This window comes from Oryctolagus cuniculus, chromosome 12 (genome assembly GCF_051225735.1).
Source record: "Oryctolagus cuniculus isolate XC-2025 breed Fujian yellow rabbit chromosome 12, ASM5122573v1, whole genome shotgun sequence".
NCBI lineage: Eukaryota > Metazoa > Chordata > Mammalia > Lagomorpha > Leporidae > Oryctolagus > Oryctolagus cuniculus.
In genome coordinates this window covers 62777979-62795724 of record NC_142878.1, presented here as the reverse complement: position 1 = coordinate 62795724, position 17746 = coordinate 62777979, and the positions used below count along the sequence as shown (strand labels likewise).

General features: G+C 47.6%; 1 protein-coding gene across 1 annotated transcript; it reads right to left on the bottom strand.

The window, feature by feature from the left end:
• Nucleotides 1–344: 344 nt before the first annotated feature.
• Nucleotides 345–16111, bottom strand: THBS1 (thrombospondin 1). The gene is made up of 22 exons (XM_002717799.6): nucleotides 15801–16111; nucleotides 15214–15309; nucleotides 14411–14970; nucleotides 13516–13591; nucleotides 13009–13211; nucleotides 12759–12881; nucleotides 11660–11753; nucleotides 9797–9970; nucleotides 9138–9314; nucleotides 8640–8813; nucleotides 8318–8445; nucleotides 8051–8203; nucleotides 7386–7604; nucleotides 6815–6922; nucleotides 6083–6242; nucleotides 5810–5928; nucleotides 4821–5055; nucleotides 4407–4634; nucleotides 3970–4241; nucleotides 3467–3564; nucleotides 3223–3362; nucleotides 345–2425 (listed from the first exon to the last, which is right to left on the bottom strand). The coding sequence occupies exons 2-22, from the start codon at nucleotides 15278–15280 to the stop codon at nucleotides 2418–2420; spliced, it is 3516 nt and encodes a 1171-aa protein (XP_002717845.1). The 5' UTR covers nucleotides 15281–15309; nucleotides 15801–16111; the 3' UTR covers nucleotides 345–2417.
• Nucleotides 16112–17746: the final 1635 nt, after the last annotated feature.

Below are 17746 nucleotides of genomic sequence, written 5' to 3'. Positions count from 1 at the left end.
TGTCTTCACTCTTCTTTTCAGAAACAGAACTGGACTTTGGAAAGGATTCAGTAAATAACTCGAATGACCTTCGTAACAGGTGAAATTGTATTCTTTCGAGGCTTATGACTTAGAGGTTATTTTTAATATGATAGGCTAACTTGCTATTTTGTTCTTTTATTCCACAAATCCAGCAAATCAATCTTCTAAGCCTAGGCCTGGGTAACTCAGTCTAAATTGTATAGGAACTGTGAATGCCACTGTTATTTACTGTAATTTCATGTTGTGAGTACTATCTTGGTTTAAGAATGGTATGTACTTACACTCCATAATGCCGGTAAAGAAATAAACACGGACACAGTAAGTATAAATATAAATTTCCATATGGTTTATTGTTGTTCCTTGTACATAAGAAACAGTAATATACAACTTACACTGCTTTACAATGTAAAATGGATAAAAATGTGTACAAAAAGCACATTCCTAGAAAAGGTATTGGCAAATAGTAAAAACTGGGGAGTAAAAAGCGAAAAACAAATTAAAAAAAAGAAAAACCAACAATTCTTCAATTCAGTGTGCAAACATTATATAAAAATAGAAATACTAACTCTACAGGCAGTATTTCCTGATAAATTATTTAAATAGCATATCTACACAATCTGAGATATCTATTCCAATGGCAATGAGAAAATAATTTATAAAAATAAAGCAATGGTATACAAGATGATAGAAAAAAACATAACTTTCAGAAACTGTATTCAACATTTCAATGCGATTTCCTTACTGGGAATACTTTTCTGCAAAGAAATTTTATACTATTTACAACATTGACTTTTTTAGGTACTACAGTAGCTTTAAGTTTTTAGACACTTAAACTCTTTCTGCTTGATCCAAAAATTCTTTACTCAGTCACACAACAAATGAGGTAATATTTGTATATAAGTTTCACCTTTGTCATTTTTTTCTCTTTTGGAAAAATGAAAAAAAAAAGTGTATATGCATTTCTCCTCCCTGGAAACAGGCACAAGGGATGGGATAAAACATTATTAAAGACCTCATGGCTTTCTTTGCAATCTAAAACACTTGCAAATGGACAACCAATGAATTCCACTTGAAGACAGAACAAAGAAAATAAAGTCCCAAATCCCTCGCTCTGAGCACCAGGAACAGCTTGTTACAGCTGATTTCCCTAGCGCCATTCTTGCAAGCCATTTGCTGATATATCTCAGTGACCTGCTCTCAAACGCTTTCCATATAAAACCTAATTCCAGGTAGAACAGAGTTAATAAATAATCTGTATTTACAATCTTACAGTCATGAAGACTCTTAGCAAAGATGATATGGACAGTCCTGACACTTCTTCCTGTTCCATGAATAATCATTCAGACAGATCCTCTGCAGTAAGTCAATAAATATCTTATATTGTAAAGTGTTTGTTTAAAAAAAAAACAAAACAGTTCTATCACTCAAAACAGAGCACTGGAGAACTCCATGGTAATTCAGAAAAAGAGAGAACAGGAATGTTTTAGTTAGGATGATGATAATTTTGTGCCTTTCTAACCATAAAAATAGAAGCACAGCTGCCCCTCCCTTGGGAGACAGCTGGTGCTCGCTGAGATGGTAGGTTTTCCTACTTTCACGCTGTATCTACACAAGCTACATCTGGAAGAAAATCAGGAATTTCAATGCCATAAGGCAATGGCAGCCAGTACTGACACTGGTTTCATTCTGACTTCTTACTCTGATGTGTAACGGCCTGGGGTCAGGGAAGAAGTCCAGAAGCCAGTCTTTCCCTCCCTCCCCTGCTCCTCTATAAGTGCCTAATTCACGTGGGTTCATCAGCCAACACCAGTCAGCATCATGAGATCCAGCAATAGTCTTTCAATCCCCTGAAAATGATTTAGTACCGAGCATGTAACAGTTCTTCCATATTTTCTTCATTCGATCGCCTGTTGGGTCTGCGCCCTCCCCCTTAGTGCTCCAGCCCCTGCTCCCCCTATTCCTGAGGGAGTAGTCAGGTATGTTTTTGTTTGCTAATTCTAGTGATTCCTCCCTTCTCTGACCCGCCTGAGAATGCTGAGTCCACTGCTCAGAGACAGCCTCGCAACAGTACCCTGCTCTGACACGAGCAGAGTGGAGCAGGCACCTTTCCAGCTGAAGCAAGTAGATGTGTTTGCTTTTTCAAGAACACACCAACGTGACTGTTTATATTTTTGGAAGATGTCTTCTCTCATTCATTGGAGGCTGTATACTGAGTCTGTTTTTGAAAACTGCATTTTCTTGAGGCAGGTCCTATGTTCTAGGAATCCACATGGATGCAAGCAGAGAAAAAAGGAAGGCAAGGAGAAGTGATCCTGGGGGTTTTCGCAAGCCCATCGTTCCAGAAGGTGCAATACCAACACTGGTTCTTATCAGTCTTTAGATCAACAGCTTGTTGATTAGGAATCTGTTGAACAGACAAATATGTTAGTAAGTCGTAAGTCCATAATTAAAAACTAATAACAGCCCAGTTATCTTAATATCAGCCAAGTTAACAACCTAGGGATAGCTCTTATTTTAGATTGACAAACGTCATAATGTAAGATTGTTCCAACACATTAATGTTTATCCAAAACTTGTATTGTGCTTTCTAAGGCCTTCGGTATTAAATGCTTAGGGAGGTTTTTTTTTTTTTTTAATTCAGACTCAAATTATTCCATAATTTAGATATTTTTTGAGAAAAATCAATCATCCTTCTTTATTCTGATTGATCTTGTAGACAACAGACCATGGCTCAGGAAATCTTTATTTAAGCACTTATTTTGTGGTAGATCCAATGCTGGACTCAGAGACAGCTCAAGTCATTCCTGAGTGAAAAGGAATGGAGAACAAAGAGCTTTGATGAAGAGGGAAAACTGATTCAACATGCCAGGATGAAACTTGTGAGGGAGTACTTGTGCTGTGGTGGTGCAAACAAAGCCATAAACAGTGTGTGAGGTATACACAAGTTAAAGAAAAGTATTGAGGTCTGAACTATATAGGCATTTGCCTTTGCATGGCGTATAAGAACATAGAAATTGCTAAGCAAATTTTCATGGTTAATAAAGACTTAGAATTTCATCATTCATGGTTCATAGGCATTATTTTGCTTTTACCATTATGTCCTAAAAAACCTTGTCTCTCAATCTTAAATCAGCTTTTCCCATAACTGGCACCCTCCATGTCTGTCTGAATTACAGATGTCAAGTGTTATGTTGTTCTTACCTCTACATTCGTACTTCAAGTCAGAGAAGAACACCATTTCTTGAGAGAAGACAAACATCCCTAGTCTACCGCCAGCATAGGTTTTGTCATAGATGGGGCCTGAGTCAGCCATGATTTTCTTTCCTTCATACATTACCACTCTGCAAGAAAAACAAAAAAACAAAATTCTCAGTGACACTTGTTTACCTCCTCATTTTTTGCCCATCAGCATAACGTAGGTTCAATTTAACCAACACAATCTTACCTAATGAAACCTGTCTTTGGCCTGTGGCTGAGACGCCATCTGTAAGCAGTGAAATCTTTCCAGCCTATGTGACGAGGGTCATGCCACAGGGTACGCACCTTCAGGATAAAGAAAAGAGGTTGAAGCACAGCTCTATCAGGACAAGATCTGTATTGCATTATATCAAAAACAGTACTTGCCAAGCATCAAAATGACCCAGATTAGAGGGCAGCAATGGAGGATTTTTCCCCCAAGTCCTCTCTCATTTGTTGATGCCACTAAATGCATATAGAAAGCAGAGAAAAGGGAAGGGAATTTTTTTATTTGAAGAGGTTGACACCATCTTCACATTTGAAGCTTGGCCATAGTGAGCTGCCCTATCAGACACTGTTATGGTTTTTACAAAGTAGGGCTTGTTGGTGATGCTGGAAACCTCAAGACTCCCTGTTAGGAAAAGCAGAGCATCCCCAGTGCTCATCAAGTACCCATCGACACCTTCCCCTCTATAGGGCATTGCTGCTTACCTGGCCAGGAGTGTTTCCTGTGTGCCACAGTGCATTCCTCAGGTGCTCACCAGGCCCTGTGGTGGAGTTCACAACCTTCACAGAGAGGCCTGAGTATCCCTGAGCCCTCGTGGGGTTGGTGTCCCAGTAGGATTGGGTGACTTGCTTCCACATCACAACATAGAAGCGGCTGCTAGACTGGTAGCCAAACACAAATCCAGCATAGTCATCATCCCTTTCAGTGTTGATGAAGAAGGTGCCACTGAAGTCCACAGCGTTAAATTCATCATAACCTGGAAGATGAGGTCAGGGCCAGCTTAAAACCAGCAACCTTCAGGTTTTTCATCCTGTTCCCAGACATCTTGAGCACCCATAGGGACAGATGGTATCTGTCGCTTTTGCATCAGCTTCTTTCCCATGTATGCGTGAGCCTCGTGATGTAGGAACTCACTACTCACCTACGGCAAGTCCAGGATCACAGTTGACAGTTTGGACGAGTTCTTTACCCTGATGGCGTACAACCCAGTTAGGATCATTTTGGGATGTCCCCTTGGGGTCCAGAGGAATCATCTGGAACCGGCGGAAGTCAGTCTCACTGATGTCAACATTCTCAGGACAGATGTCATCGATGTCTGGCACGTTGTCATGGTCAAAATCATCTTTGCAAGCATCACCTCGACCATCACCTGTGGTCAAAAAGGCAAGGGTTTGGTGAAATTCTAAAATGCCATGATTAGTGTCAGAAATTTACTATTTTGTCAGAATTGGCATTTAGTCACTTTATCTTCCCAAGAGTATTCAGCTTTGTATTTTTTTCCTTAAGATCGCTGTGATGTCTGCCACTTTCTAAAAGTGTGGCTCCACTGACTCACCATCAGAGTCCTTCTGGTCAGGATTGGGCACAAGTCTGCAGTTGTCCCTGTCGTCAGGAATGCCGTCATTGTCATCATCATGGTCACAGGCGTCCCCCTTGCCATCTTTATCGTGGTCAGCCTGGTTGGCATTGGGCACATAGGGACAGTTGTCCAAATTGTTCTGGTGGCCATCTTCATCAATATCCTGATTGTTGTCACAGGTGTCTCCAATGCGATCCGAGTCAGAGTCCAGCTGAGAAAGAGACATACATGGAGAGTAAGCCACCGTATCAATCAGCAGTGACAACGAGAACATCAATGCCCCCACAACAGGGAAAATCCCCCATGTCTCATCTGGCCAGTGGGGTGTTATAGAAATACTTTTCCAGAAAGCAATGTTAGTGATTACATTTTGAAAGTTTTTTTTTTTCCCCTTGATCCTTGGTTTTACATGAAAATCTCAGAAGGGATATTTGAGTTTTTTTAAAACTATATATTCTCTGGGTATAATCTGGTAATACCAGATGCTGTGGAAGAATAACAAAGAAATGGGGTTTCCCAGGTTTTGGAACCTCTTCTAGTCTGACGACTTTCTCACAGCCAGATTATATAGTTAGCCATGGACATGGTTATGGGTTGTTTTCTTCAAGGTGAAATTATAAAACGTATGTGAAGAATATACTTAAAACACTCTTAGTCTCAGACATGATTAGTAGTATGATAGAATTATCAGTCTCAGATCTCTGTTTTAGCTAACTTATCTCAACAATGGTAGGTCACAGCAAATCAAGTGGACTGTCTGAGAAGTCGGAGAAGATCTGTACATTAAAGATACATGAGACTCTGTAAGATGGTCACATCAGACAAACTGTGTACATGAACTTGGTGCAGCTGGCTTTGAGGACACCATGATGAAAGTTTTTAGACTCCATTAAACTCACTTTGTGAAGACCTAGCTAGTGAAGTTTGCAGACCTGACTGAAAGACTCTAATAGGAATCCACCTACCTGATCGGGATTGTGTTCCAGGGGGCAGTTGTCACACTGATCTCCAACCCCATCCATGTCAGTGTCCCTCTGGTCCACATTGTAGACATACTGGCAGTTGTCTCGTTCATTGAGTATACCTGCAAGGAACAGGGGACAAATCAGAGCTGGTATCTCCAGCCTTGGTTGTTTCAGCCATACCACATCATACTGGCCAGGCCTAGGGAGAAGTGAGCTGAAATCTGTGGGTGCTTCCCACTGCCCAGGGGTCTGCTAGGCTAGGCAGTGCCTTACCATCCCCATCAATGTCTGCAGCACAGGCATCTCCTTCCCCGTTGTTGTCTGTGTCTGCCTGGTCTGGATTGTGGTTGTAGGGGCAGTTGTCACAGCGGTCACCCACATCATCTCGGTCATAGTCATACTGGGCTGGGTTGTAATGGAACGGACAGTTGTCCTACAGAAAGAAGAAAGGGAGCACTTTAGCACGCTGCTGTGGAACCAGCTCAGGGTTCAGACCACATGCACAGTATGCAGAGAACTGCAAAAAAATTTGCAGTGATTATTTTCTACTTGGTGGATGTATTGAGTACTCCGTGTAAAACGATCACCATACAAGTTAAAAGCCAGGACATAATGAATGGAAAATGGTTTCTATTGGCTACAAATCAATTAAGAGGTAACATGTCATCTCATTATCTCAGGTCTCCAGATGCCCAAAGTGAACTTGACTGTAACTGAGACATGACTGTTAAATCTGGGGATCAAAGGGTCACTGGTGACTCATTCTAATTTCTCTCAAAGGGGGGAAAATTTTGTGATGGATAACAAAACCCTCCTTTAAAAATTCTCCTGGCAACATTTATGTCTCCTCAAGCTACTAAACTACAATAAATAATTTCTAATTATCCTATGTATCAACTTGGCATAATTCTTCCTATAATTCCATAAGTTCCTTGAATCCTGAAATATTTCACATTGTTGCAAAGTTGAAGAGAAGCAACGGGATGGCACATATTTTGTTTTTACCCTATCATCTGGGATTTTGTCATTGTCATCGTCATCATCACAGGCATCTCCGATTCCATCCTTGTCATAGTCTTCCTGCCCCGAGTTGGGGAGGTTGGGGCAGTTATCCTAGGAAAGAGAAGATGCACATTACAGCTGTAGATTGTAGTTTCTCTGCTCAGCTCATGGATCATGCATGGGGTGGGACGGAGCACTGGGACATTCTGAACCAAAAAAGAACGGACTGCTGTTCTGTGACGGCAACCAGATGCCTTCTTGGGGGTTGCACATACAGAATGCGTATACATGCTCTAGGCTTTACACATGCTGTGAACACAAGGCATGATCTCATGGAACTTGGTAGGGGAGTGAGCCTTCTTTTGGACCAAAGAATCATCATGCACCACAACATGCCAACACAGCCTGCCCTGTTTGTGTTCTTGGCACCAAAGGACTCAACATTTGTGGATTACTGTCCTCTTCCTTTGGAAAATTTCATCTTTCAGTTTCGTTTTTGAGTTGTTAGCATTTAAAAGTCCCTGGCATACTCTGCTGCTACAGGTGATAGGCACACGTAGGAAGATGGCTGTACCTTTTTGCAGTGGTAAGTTGCGTTGGCCACACACACCAGGTTCTCATTAGGCCAGCCATCGAGGTCTGTGTCCTCCCCACAGATGATGCCATTGCCAGCATAGCCAGGCTTGCACTCACACCGGTACATGGGGTCACTGTAGTGGCCCAGGTAGTTACACTTGGCATTCTTGTTGCAGTCATGTGTCCCATCTGTGCAGGGGTTGCGTGGTTTGCACACCTGAGGATATACCATCCTGATGTTAACACAGAGCCTTCCAAAGTTCCCAGACAACACAGAAACAAGTAACATCAAGATCCTGGTTGGCTCCCTGTCAGAGGCTGCAACTGGAGGAGTGTGGATTAATTCCCCATTCTGCCCGCAAGGACGACCAGGCTACAAACAAGCTTTGCTGTACATTTATGTTTCTTGAAATTGCTTAGCACTTTGGCATTTACAGGTTCATTTACTTACAACTTATTCCAGAGCAGCATTTTAAAATGTGACTACTTTTCCCCTGCAGGAGTTACTATAGGTTTTCTAGTCATGCTTCTGAAACTAGACTGTACATTTCTTCCTCTCCTCTCTCTTAGTGCAGGGTATAAAATGACAGTCCTCCCTCTCCTAGTTGTTTCAGTCAAGGACAGCTCTTCTCTACTCTGGAGTACCAGCCTAGCCAACTGTACCTGTTTGTGGGCCATGGCATGTTCAACACCCCTTCCGAAAGGCTGCGTGCCAGTGTAGCGTGGAGGGCAGGGCAGGCAGTTGTAGCCAGGGTCTGTGTTCTTACACCTGTGCTCCCCGTTGTGGTTGAAGCAGGCGTCAGGCACTTCTTTGCACTGTGGAGTAGATGAAAGTTTGCTTAATGTTTAGAAAATGCAACCATAAGGACACGGCTAGGACAGGTTCACTGCTGTCCTGGGTCTCCTAACTCAGAGCCATCAGTTCCTCACCTCATCGACATCTTTGCACTGGATGCCATTGCCACTATACCCAGGGGGACAAGCACCGCATTTCCAGCTGCCGTCAGGGTAGCTAGTACACTTGACACCGGCAAAGCAGGGATTGGACAGACATCCATCTGAGACGAGATGAGAGAGACAGGTTAATGGTTGGTCTGGGCTGCTGTTCCTGCCATGCTGGGCACTTCAAAAGGCACCCAGTGTTAAGATACTGTAGGGTGTCTGTAGCTAAAAGGGTCATAAATGCGGGCTGTGGCGTTCAGTAAAGCAGGAAGCTCCTAGGGGGATCTTTGCGCTGGGCTGCATGGCTCACCGATTGGACAGTCCTGCTTGTTGCAGATCTGGTTTTCTGTCACATCACCAACGCAGTCCTTGCCTCCAAACTGGGGCACGGGGTTGTTGCAGAGCCGGCTTCGTTTCTGCACCCCTCCTCCACAGGTGACAGAACAGATGTCCCATGGAGACCAAGGACCCCAGCCGCCATTGACTGTAAGAAAATGAGTTCCATGTAAAAATTAAGGTCGCTGTTCAAATCTGTCACCGTCATACGAGACTCTCCTAAGCTTATTCAAGAAATCGCTGCTTCCCTGACATGGGAGAGATTATCTGGGAGGAGGGCTAGTTTGAAATAGTCTCCTCTCTGCTTTTCATTAAAAGAAGCTGCTGAGCACTGCAGGTCTTTTCTTCTGTTTGTTTATCTAGTAAGTAACCTTCCCTCTCCATGACCCACTGAACTGGAGGCTGCAGATGCCAGGCAACCAGCTGGGCAGAGCTGCCGCCCACACTGCCCTGCGGCTGAGCTCACACTTACTGGGGCAGGCATCTTTCTTGCAGGCCTTGGTCTCCCGAGCTTCGCCTTCACATGGTTTCCCATTCATCTGGGGGCTGGGAGAGTTGCAGAGCCGGATCCTTGTGATCACACCATCTCCACATGTCACAGAACAGGATGACCACGGGGACCAGTGGCTCCAGCCGCCGTCCTGTTTAACTGAAGTACAAAGCGGATGGTCACTGATGGTATTGGTTTGGTAGCCAAATAGAGGTCTGTCTCGGGATCATACAGAAATATTTCCAATGGCAACTGCACCCTGTGTAGCAGAAATTGGCTCTTGGCCATGTGTCCTAACGCCAGCATGGAATGTCAGAAGTACATGTAATATTTTAGCTGTCTTTATGGGTTGTTATTAATAATGCAGTATTTACCAGGTGTTAACCATGAACAAAGTTCCATGTTGAGTGCTTTATAGGTGTCATCTAAATAAAAAGCTCAAAATAACCTTATCAAGAACTTACTGTCCCAAGTTCCAGATAAGGAAAGTCACAGAGAGGGCAAGTTGTGCTCAAAGGTGCACAGTATGTGGGAGAAGGGATTCGGGGTCAGAGATTCTAGAACCTGCTGCAGAGCTGCTGTGAGTGGTGACAATAAGGACAGGTCAGTTCTCTGTATCTCTAAGAGGTCAAGATGCTTACATCTCTTGTCACATTCCTGGATGTGGCAGGTCCGCGTCTGGACCGAGGAGCCCTCGCATCGGTTGTTGAGGCTGTCACAGGAGCGGCCACGCTGCTGAATTCCATTGCCACATGTCACAGAGCAAGAGGTCCACTCAGACCACGGAGACCAGCCATCATCTGCTGAGTCACTGGCTGCAGGGAGAACAGGCCGTTCAGTACATAGTGATGAAGGCAAGCTATTCTTTAGATGGCTCTGCTCACAGCCCTTCACTTGCTAGAGAGTAAAAAGCAATACATTTCTCTTCAAGGTCTACTGAGGTATAACGGACAACAATCATATAAAGTTAAGGTGTACAACTGGTGCTGTGGTCTGCATCTGCCTTTTGAATATCACTGTCAAGCTAGTAGTTAATAAACTTATCTATGACTCCATAAAGTTACCTTCTTTCTTTTCCTTTTTCTCTTGGTAATGATTTCAGATCTAGTCTCTTGGCAAATGTCAAGTACATAATACAATATTATTACATGCTGTAGATGAGATCTGCAGAACTTAGTATCAAAGGTTACAAAGTTTTGGTTACCCCAGGTGGCTGTGTGTATAGCACTGGGGGTGACAGGATGTGTTGCCTGGGTCTGTACAGCTGAGCCTTCTCCCAGCCTCTGCTTGCCTATTCATTGCTTCCTCCTTTCTCCTTTCTCATTTCAAATGAATTTCCTATTGCTGACTTAAGATATGTGGACAGGCATTTCCAGGCTTAGGCTTCCAAGAATGCTCGAGTTTTAGGCATGTGGAGCTTTAGCTGTTTCTGATTGTCAGGGAAGCTGTGGACCATGTGCTTGACAGATGAGCCTGAAGGCGGCTTAGCTGCTGTCAGCTCTGGCTCCAACTCGGTCATGAGGTTAGTCAGTTTGGTGTTCCTCTCATCCCAGCATCTGGGGGTATTTTCTGCACATATTTGCATGAAAGGAGAATGTGTTTGTTTACCATCTGCCTGAGCACCATGACTACAATCACATCTAGCTGTATCAGACACGACAGAGAGCTTGTTTTCTTTTGCCATCAGTTGGAAATTTTCCTAGCAACCTCCGATTCAAGTTCAGAGCTCTGCTAGCCTCCAGCAGCTTTGTTCCCTTGAAAAACACCCTTCAAGTGAATGTTGACCAGAAACTGATATACAAGTGGTCAGTCCAGTGCCAATACTGATTAGTCCAAGCCATGGCCAGTGTGTACAGGGGTGTGTGTATGTGTGTGGGTGTGTGTATGAAGGGCAAATACTACTTTCCTGCTTTCTTATCGTAGTTGTGATGACTCATGTCTATGATCTGTACCTAAACACTGTCTAAGGAAAGCAGTTAATGTATACTGGCAACCAAAAACCAAGGAGAGGGGGCCTGGAACAACACAGGGCCTTAGCACTCAAACTGACACTATTCTCTTAGTTCTCCTCTGTCAACGAGAATTTTCAGGCTCAATTCAGTCTAACACTCATACCATAAGCCTATTGATTTCTTTGGTAAGCAGATTTTTCTTAACTCTGTATCTCCTCTAAGAAAAAAATGCTAAAAACAGCCAACTTAGGGCTATGGAGGTGGCATATTCATCTCCTTTCCTCAAAGCATAAAATCAGAGCCAACAGCCATACCGAGATTCTTACTGCCTATACTATAATCCAGATGGGTGATAATATTTAGTCATAAATGAAGATTTTGGTGCCGCACAGCAGATAAGCTATCAGTTAACCAGCTGCTGCAGCAAGAAACAGAATAAACACATATGAGGGCGATGAGGGTGAGGTCCAATGTTGTGCTCTGCTGTCCAGGATGTATTACAACTGACCTAGTCGCTGGCTAAAGAGGGCTTATGCCATTTGGGGAACTTACGCCAACACCGCGGGCAGCATTCTCCATCAGGAACTGTGGCATTGGAGCAGGGCATAATGGGGCAGGACACCTTTTTGCAGATGGTGACTGAGTTCTACAAAGCAACAGAGTGACAGAGAAATGGATTACCTCGCATGTTGCAAACCCAAGTTCACGTAGTGTCACATTTCCATGATAAGCCAGAACGTGGTCATGGCTGTAAATGCTCTCGTGGAATGGTTTTGATAGAAGATCTGTGTAGCAGAGGTCCCGACTCTCAGGGAGACAGTGGCAGTGCTAGTTATTTGTCATTTAATTCCTTGGAGAGCCCTTTTTAACTGCTACTCAAAGGTAGAAGTTACAGCATGAAGAACTTCTATAAGCAGAACCAATAAATATCATACTCAAACTCGTGTTTGAAACTGAGCTGACAAAACTCAGCCAGAACTTTGAAATGGTTAAGTTTGCTTTTTTGTAGGGGGAAAAAAAAGACCTATAAGCACATCTCTCCCCCGTTTTTTTTTTTTTTTTTTTTTTTTTTGCATTTATAAATCTGGATTTATCGTCTTGGAAGAGAATGGAAATGTAATGAAGCTGGCTTCCAAATTCAGTCATCTGTGATTTGTATTAAAGCCTGACTTTGCTCCACGAGCCAGGAAAACCTCCTTGCTCCTCTGCCAGTGGTGTAGGGGTAGCAGGCAATGCAATCCGAGCTAAGAATACAGGGGCATCCTAACAATATGGGGCTAAGTGACTCCAGCAACAACCGGTACTGTGGTGAAAGAACCTCTGTGCCACAGCTGAATACCAATCAGGGGGGAGGGGACGAAGAAGGAACGTCCCAACCAGGCTTTAATCACCCGACATTCAACACTTAGCCTTTGAACTGAAGCAGGTAAATGATTCAGATGTCTCAGCAGATTTTTTTTTTCCCTGAAATACTTAGCCTGGGGTATAATTAGGACTTGGACAAACCTTCTGCGAGTCTAAATGAGAATTTGGTACCTGGTTTGGGAACATGAAAAGAATTATGTGGTCGTCTGAGTATTTGCCCAGGGACTGCAGCTTCAAACACGTGGTGGCGAGCCTTGGTTTATGTTAGTGTGTGAAGAGCCCTCACCTGACAGCGACACTCAGTGCAGCTGTCCACGGTCCATTCCTCGTTATTCCTGTACTGGACCCCATTGTGATAGCAGAGGGGAGGCTTCCTCAGCTCATTGGCCAGCTCTTTGTTCTCTTCAGTCTGAAAGGAGGAGACAGATCGTTAGTGTCTAGGTTTATGTTCCATCGCTAGGCATCCTCTGTGCTAAGGCCTCCAGGGCTCGTGTGAACAGGCTGAGGGGTGGGTGGGGAGGCTACAGGCCACTGACCACTTTGCGAATGCTGTCCTGCAGCGTGGTCACGATGGTGCGCAGGCCCCTGAGTTCCAGGAATATGTTGGACAGCTCATCACAGGAGATGCCACAGATGGCCTGCAGGTCCTTTGTCTTGTGGCCAATGTAGTTAGTGCGGATGGCAGGGCTGGACCCGTTCACCACATTGTTGTCAAGGGTGAGAAGGACATTGGTGGATGCTGGGAAGCGAACACACAAAATGAACAAGGCAATAAGATAGCTTCAAATGGATGATCTTACCAGCCAGCCCTCCCAGTTCTTGGTTGTAAATGCCATTTATTTCATGTGGAGGGAGGGATACAGGTGGAGGACGTGCATGTGTGTGCAAATGCCCTCTGAGGTCACTTCACCTCTTAACTGGGTTCTCTGGGGAGAATTCATGCACAACCACCTATGCTTAAATTTCTGTTTGTTTTTGGTGGGATTCCCACTCCCACCTGCCCTGATTTCTCCCATATGCCTTAAAGAGAGAGGGGTACTCACCACTGGAGCAGCCTTTGTTCCTGAGGATGTCTTCTGGTGTGGTTCCAAAGACAAACCGCACATTCTGCAGTGCCCCCTGTGGGCAGAAGACACACATTACATATACAGTGTGGAGACCGGGGCTCTATGGGAAGGCTGTGCTAAGAGAAGCACACAACAGATCATTCACAAAGCTTCAAAGGGCCCTGTTTTAAGATCACTCTATCAAAATAACACACCAACATAAATTGCCAAACAACTTCAAAATCTTAATTGTGCCTCCTGCCAAGTCTTCAGTATTTGACAAGGAATTCAGTTATCTGCCTACTTGGGTACACAGGAAATGGAATCTGATACAAAGCCTGGAGGATACAATGACACTATCCAGTGTCAAAGAGTTAAATGTGGGAGTTCAAAGCCACAGTCACAAACATGGAGGAGCTAAGGCCAGGAAGAAGCTGCAGCAGCAAATAACCACAATTTTAACCTCTCGACTGAGACCAGCTCAAACCCCTACAAAGAATCCAAGAGCAAAGCGATTATTGATTCTGCCGTGCAAGCCCCTCGTGAAGCAGTATTCAAAGTGGTGGGACACATTCGAGGTTAGTCTTCTTGAGAGCCTAAGGAGTGCCTGTGGCTTGAACAGGCTGTCACAGCAAAATCATGGGCTTCCCTGGGGAGTTTTTGACCCGTGGCTCCTCGACTACCATCTCAGCCTCAGCATTATCTGGCACTTGTTAGAAATGCAACTTCTCAGACCCATTCCAGTGCACTGAACTGGGGGCTCTGGGAGTGGGGTACAGCAGCCCTCCGGGGAAGGTGATGCTTCTAGAATGGGAACTGCGGCTTTGGTCTCCCGACAGGTCAGCAGGCTAGCAGACGGCCCCAGGACCAGGGCGCAGAGAAGCGGCCTCACCTGGAAGTTGTCGTTAACGCCTCCCTTGGCGATGCGGAGCCTGGCCACGTTGGCCAGGTCCCTGGTGAAGATGCTCTGGATGGGGACGTCCAGCTCAGCATTCTCCATCTTCTCGCAGTCGATGTACAGCTGGGCCCTGTCTTCCTGCACAAACAGGGTGATGCTCTTCCAGTGGCCGGTCGCCAGCAGAGCTTCCTCCACCGACACCACATGCTGCTTCCCCTGCACGGTCAGGCTCAGGTCCAGGGTGCCCGCCTTGCCGTTGGAGACCACACTGAAGACCTGGCCAGAGTGGTCTTTCCGCTCCAAAGCCAGCAGCGTGCCCCGGGTCTTCTTCATCTGCCTCAGGGAGGCCAGGAAGAGGAAACCTTTCTCTGCGCGCACAGCATCCACTAGGTCCTGGAACTTGTCGTCAGGCACCGGGGGGATCAGGTTGGCATCTTCGATGCGGTAAGCAGGGCTGGAAGGGTCAGGACCCTTCACGAGCCGGCGCCCAGAGCCCTTGCGGGCAGCCCCGGTGAGTTCAAAGATGTCAAACACGCTGTTGTCTCCCCCAGATTCTGCCGGACAGGAAAGGACAACAGTGAGTTTTCTAGGCTGGGGCTGGGGCTGGGGCTGGGGGAGGGAGCCGAGCCCTGGCAGCCGGCCCACAGGCACGGGCAGCCACTGAAAGAGCTGACTGGACACCGCGATCAGAGCAAGGCTGCATCTTGATACTCAGCTGGGGCTCAGGGGAGAGACGGCTGGGAGGGAGAGCCAGTGCCTTCTCCTTCCACCTGCCCTGAGGTGTCGCACAGACTCACCTGGAATGTGGTTGCTGCCACACACCTGCAGCAGGAACAGGACACTGAGTCCCCAGGCCAGCCCCATGGTGGAGCTGTCTGTGCCCAGCAGGGAGCCTGCAGCAAGAAGCAGAAGAGCACAGGGTCAGAGACAGCGAAGACTGGGGGCTAGTAGGGGGCCAGAGCCCCGCAGCCCTCCTGGGCCTCACATTCGCTGGAGACACCACGGGACTGGTTTTCCAGAGGGCATCATGCAAAAAATGAGAGTTGGAGGGAGGTGATGCCAGGGGCACCCGCACCACCAGCGGGGGTGGGGGGTTGTTTCTTGGGAAGTTGAGAGTGAACAGCAGGGCCAGGAGATGCAGCTAGGGGGAGGAGGGAGGGCATGACGAAGTAGCCTCCTCCCTAGAGGACAGTTAGCAAGGTTTAGGTAGGACTTGGAGGAATCCTGGGGCGCTCTGATGAGTTAGTTTGTGAATTCCTAGCTGAAGAGTCCCGCCGGCGGCTGGGAGGGACAGAATGGGGGCAACGAAAGAGAGGAGAACCTGGGAGCTCGAGATGGATGGCCAGGGCGGTGCGGGCTCCTGGCGACCGCCCGGGGCGCTTACCTGTGTAGACGTGGGCTCAGCGGCCGGGAGCGGCGGCGAAGACGCAGGAGAGGCGCCGGGGTAACCGGTTAGCCCGGGGGACCGCGGTCGGACTCGCAGGCTGAGCAGGAGGATCGCTCGCTCGCTGGAAACCCGAAGTGGCCGGCTGGCTCGGGTGCAGTGGCTGGCGAGGCGAAGCGGCGCGCTTTTAAAGGGGGCGCTCGCATTCCTGGGGATTCCTCTGGCCAATGGGCGGCGACCGGGCAGGAAGCGGGAGGGGGGCCAGTCTGGGTCGCGCTCCCCGCCCCCAGCCGCCCGGCGCGCAGCTTTCCAGCTAGGAAGCTGAGGGGGGAGCGGCTGCCGGCGCAGGAGCGCCGCAACTTCTCAGAAATAACAGGCGCCCGCCCAGGCAGCCTTGGCGCGCGCAGCCTCGGAGCTCGGGCTCCTGGGCCACGCGGCCCGAGGCGTTTGGCGCGAGCGTCCCGGGCAGCGACGGGGCTTAGCGACCACCGCAGACCCATGGGAGGGCTCTCGGGCAAGCTCGTACCCTTGAATACCCCGCCCAGGGCTGTGGCTCAGAGGTGGACGCTTTGAGACGGCTTTGCAAAAATGGTGGGCCTGATGGGGACACAGGGGACCCCTCGGGAGAACCAGCTGTCCGGGAGAAGTGGCCCCTGGGGTGCAGGCCGACCCCAGCCCATCATCCTGCCGGGGTGGGGCGGCAGGCGTCCCCCGTGCCGACGCACCTGGACTGGCGCGCACGCCTGCCCCGCGCCTGACCTCTCCAGGCTGAGCGTGCGGAGTCGCGCCGGGCCTGCAGGGCGCTGTGCGCAGCTCGCACTTGCCGAGTCCCCGCGACGGTCGCTTCGGCGGTGGCTGCCGCGCTCCCACGGCTTGCCGCTTGGGGGCGGTATGCGTATTGCTATCGAGGGGACCCACTCCGAGTGCTGCTTGCCAGTAGGGGAGTTTTAAGCGAATGGACTCCTGTCCGGCTCCCTCAAGCCAAAACTAAAGTTTGTGTCTTGAAAAACAGTCTTCGTGCCCACTCGTGCTTCTTAACGTGACTCCTGGTTGGAGAGTTTGCAGAGCCATCTGGCTCCAGGGTCTTAAACTATTTACAGAACAGACCCGGAGAGTAATAAATTACTCGCTGCCTATTATTTTATTTCCCTTTTTCCTCCCTAAGCGTTCCTTTCATTTTTCGGCTCCTGAAACCAAGGCGTGGGTTACATTTCTGTGGGTACGCACATTGCCATGGGCCCTGCAGCCTGATGCTTCTGTCATTGACGTCTGGTCTCCAAGCCACTGTCCCAAGCCAGCATGACTGCAGCGGCCTGGAATTCCATTCATCTGCCTGGGATGGGACGTCAGCAGCCACTGCTGCCCCTGCCGTGGTCCCGCGTTATCAGGCTGGCCCAAGGACCAGGGCACAGGTAGAAGCTTCACCAAATAAGGGTCTCGTGCCACACGCAGAGGGGACCTTCCCTCCCCCCACCTCCTTTCTTAGCAGTGACACCTGGCAGGACTCCCACTGCTGGAAACACGCACGGGTTCCGCGCATCTGACAGCGGCGTCACTTTCCTTGTGTGACAAGGTGTGCCTGTGTGTCCATCAAGCGCCTCTAGGAGATACACATGTTCCTAAGATGCCTGTTTGTTTGCTGCATTTCGATGTCTCGAGGCAGGAGTCAAAGTTTCTATTGGCTGATGAGTCAGATCGGATTCCGGTCCTGGAAGTCGCAGGTAGTGAGTCATGCGCACAGATCTGAAGGGAGCAGCAGCCATGCGTGTCCTCCCACTTTCCTCTCCCTCTCCTTCCCCGGCAGCCAGTTTGCTCTTTGCAAGAGGCTTTTTTTTTCTCTCTCTCTCTCTACTTGTGACTAATTCTTCCTGGTACTGGGCACTTAGGAACCAGCACTTTTTGGAGGACTGGCCAGCTGATGGCACTGGGCTCCTGTGGCCCAGGTT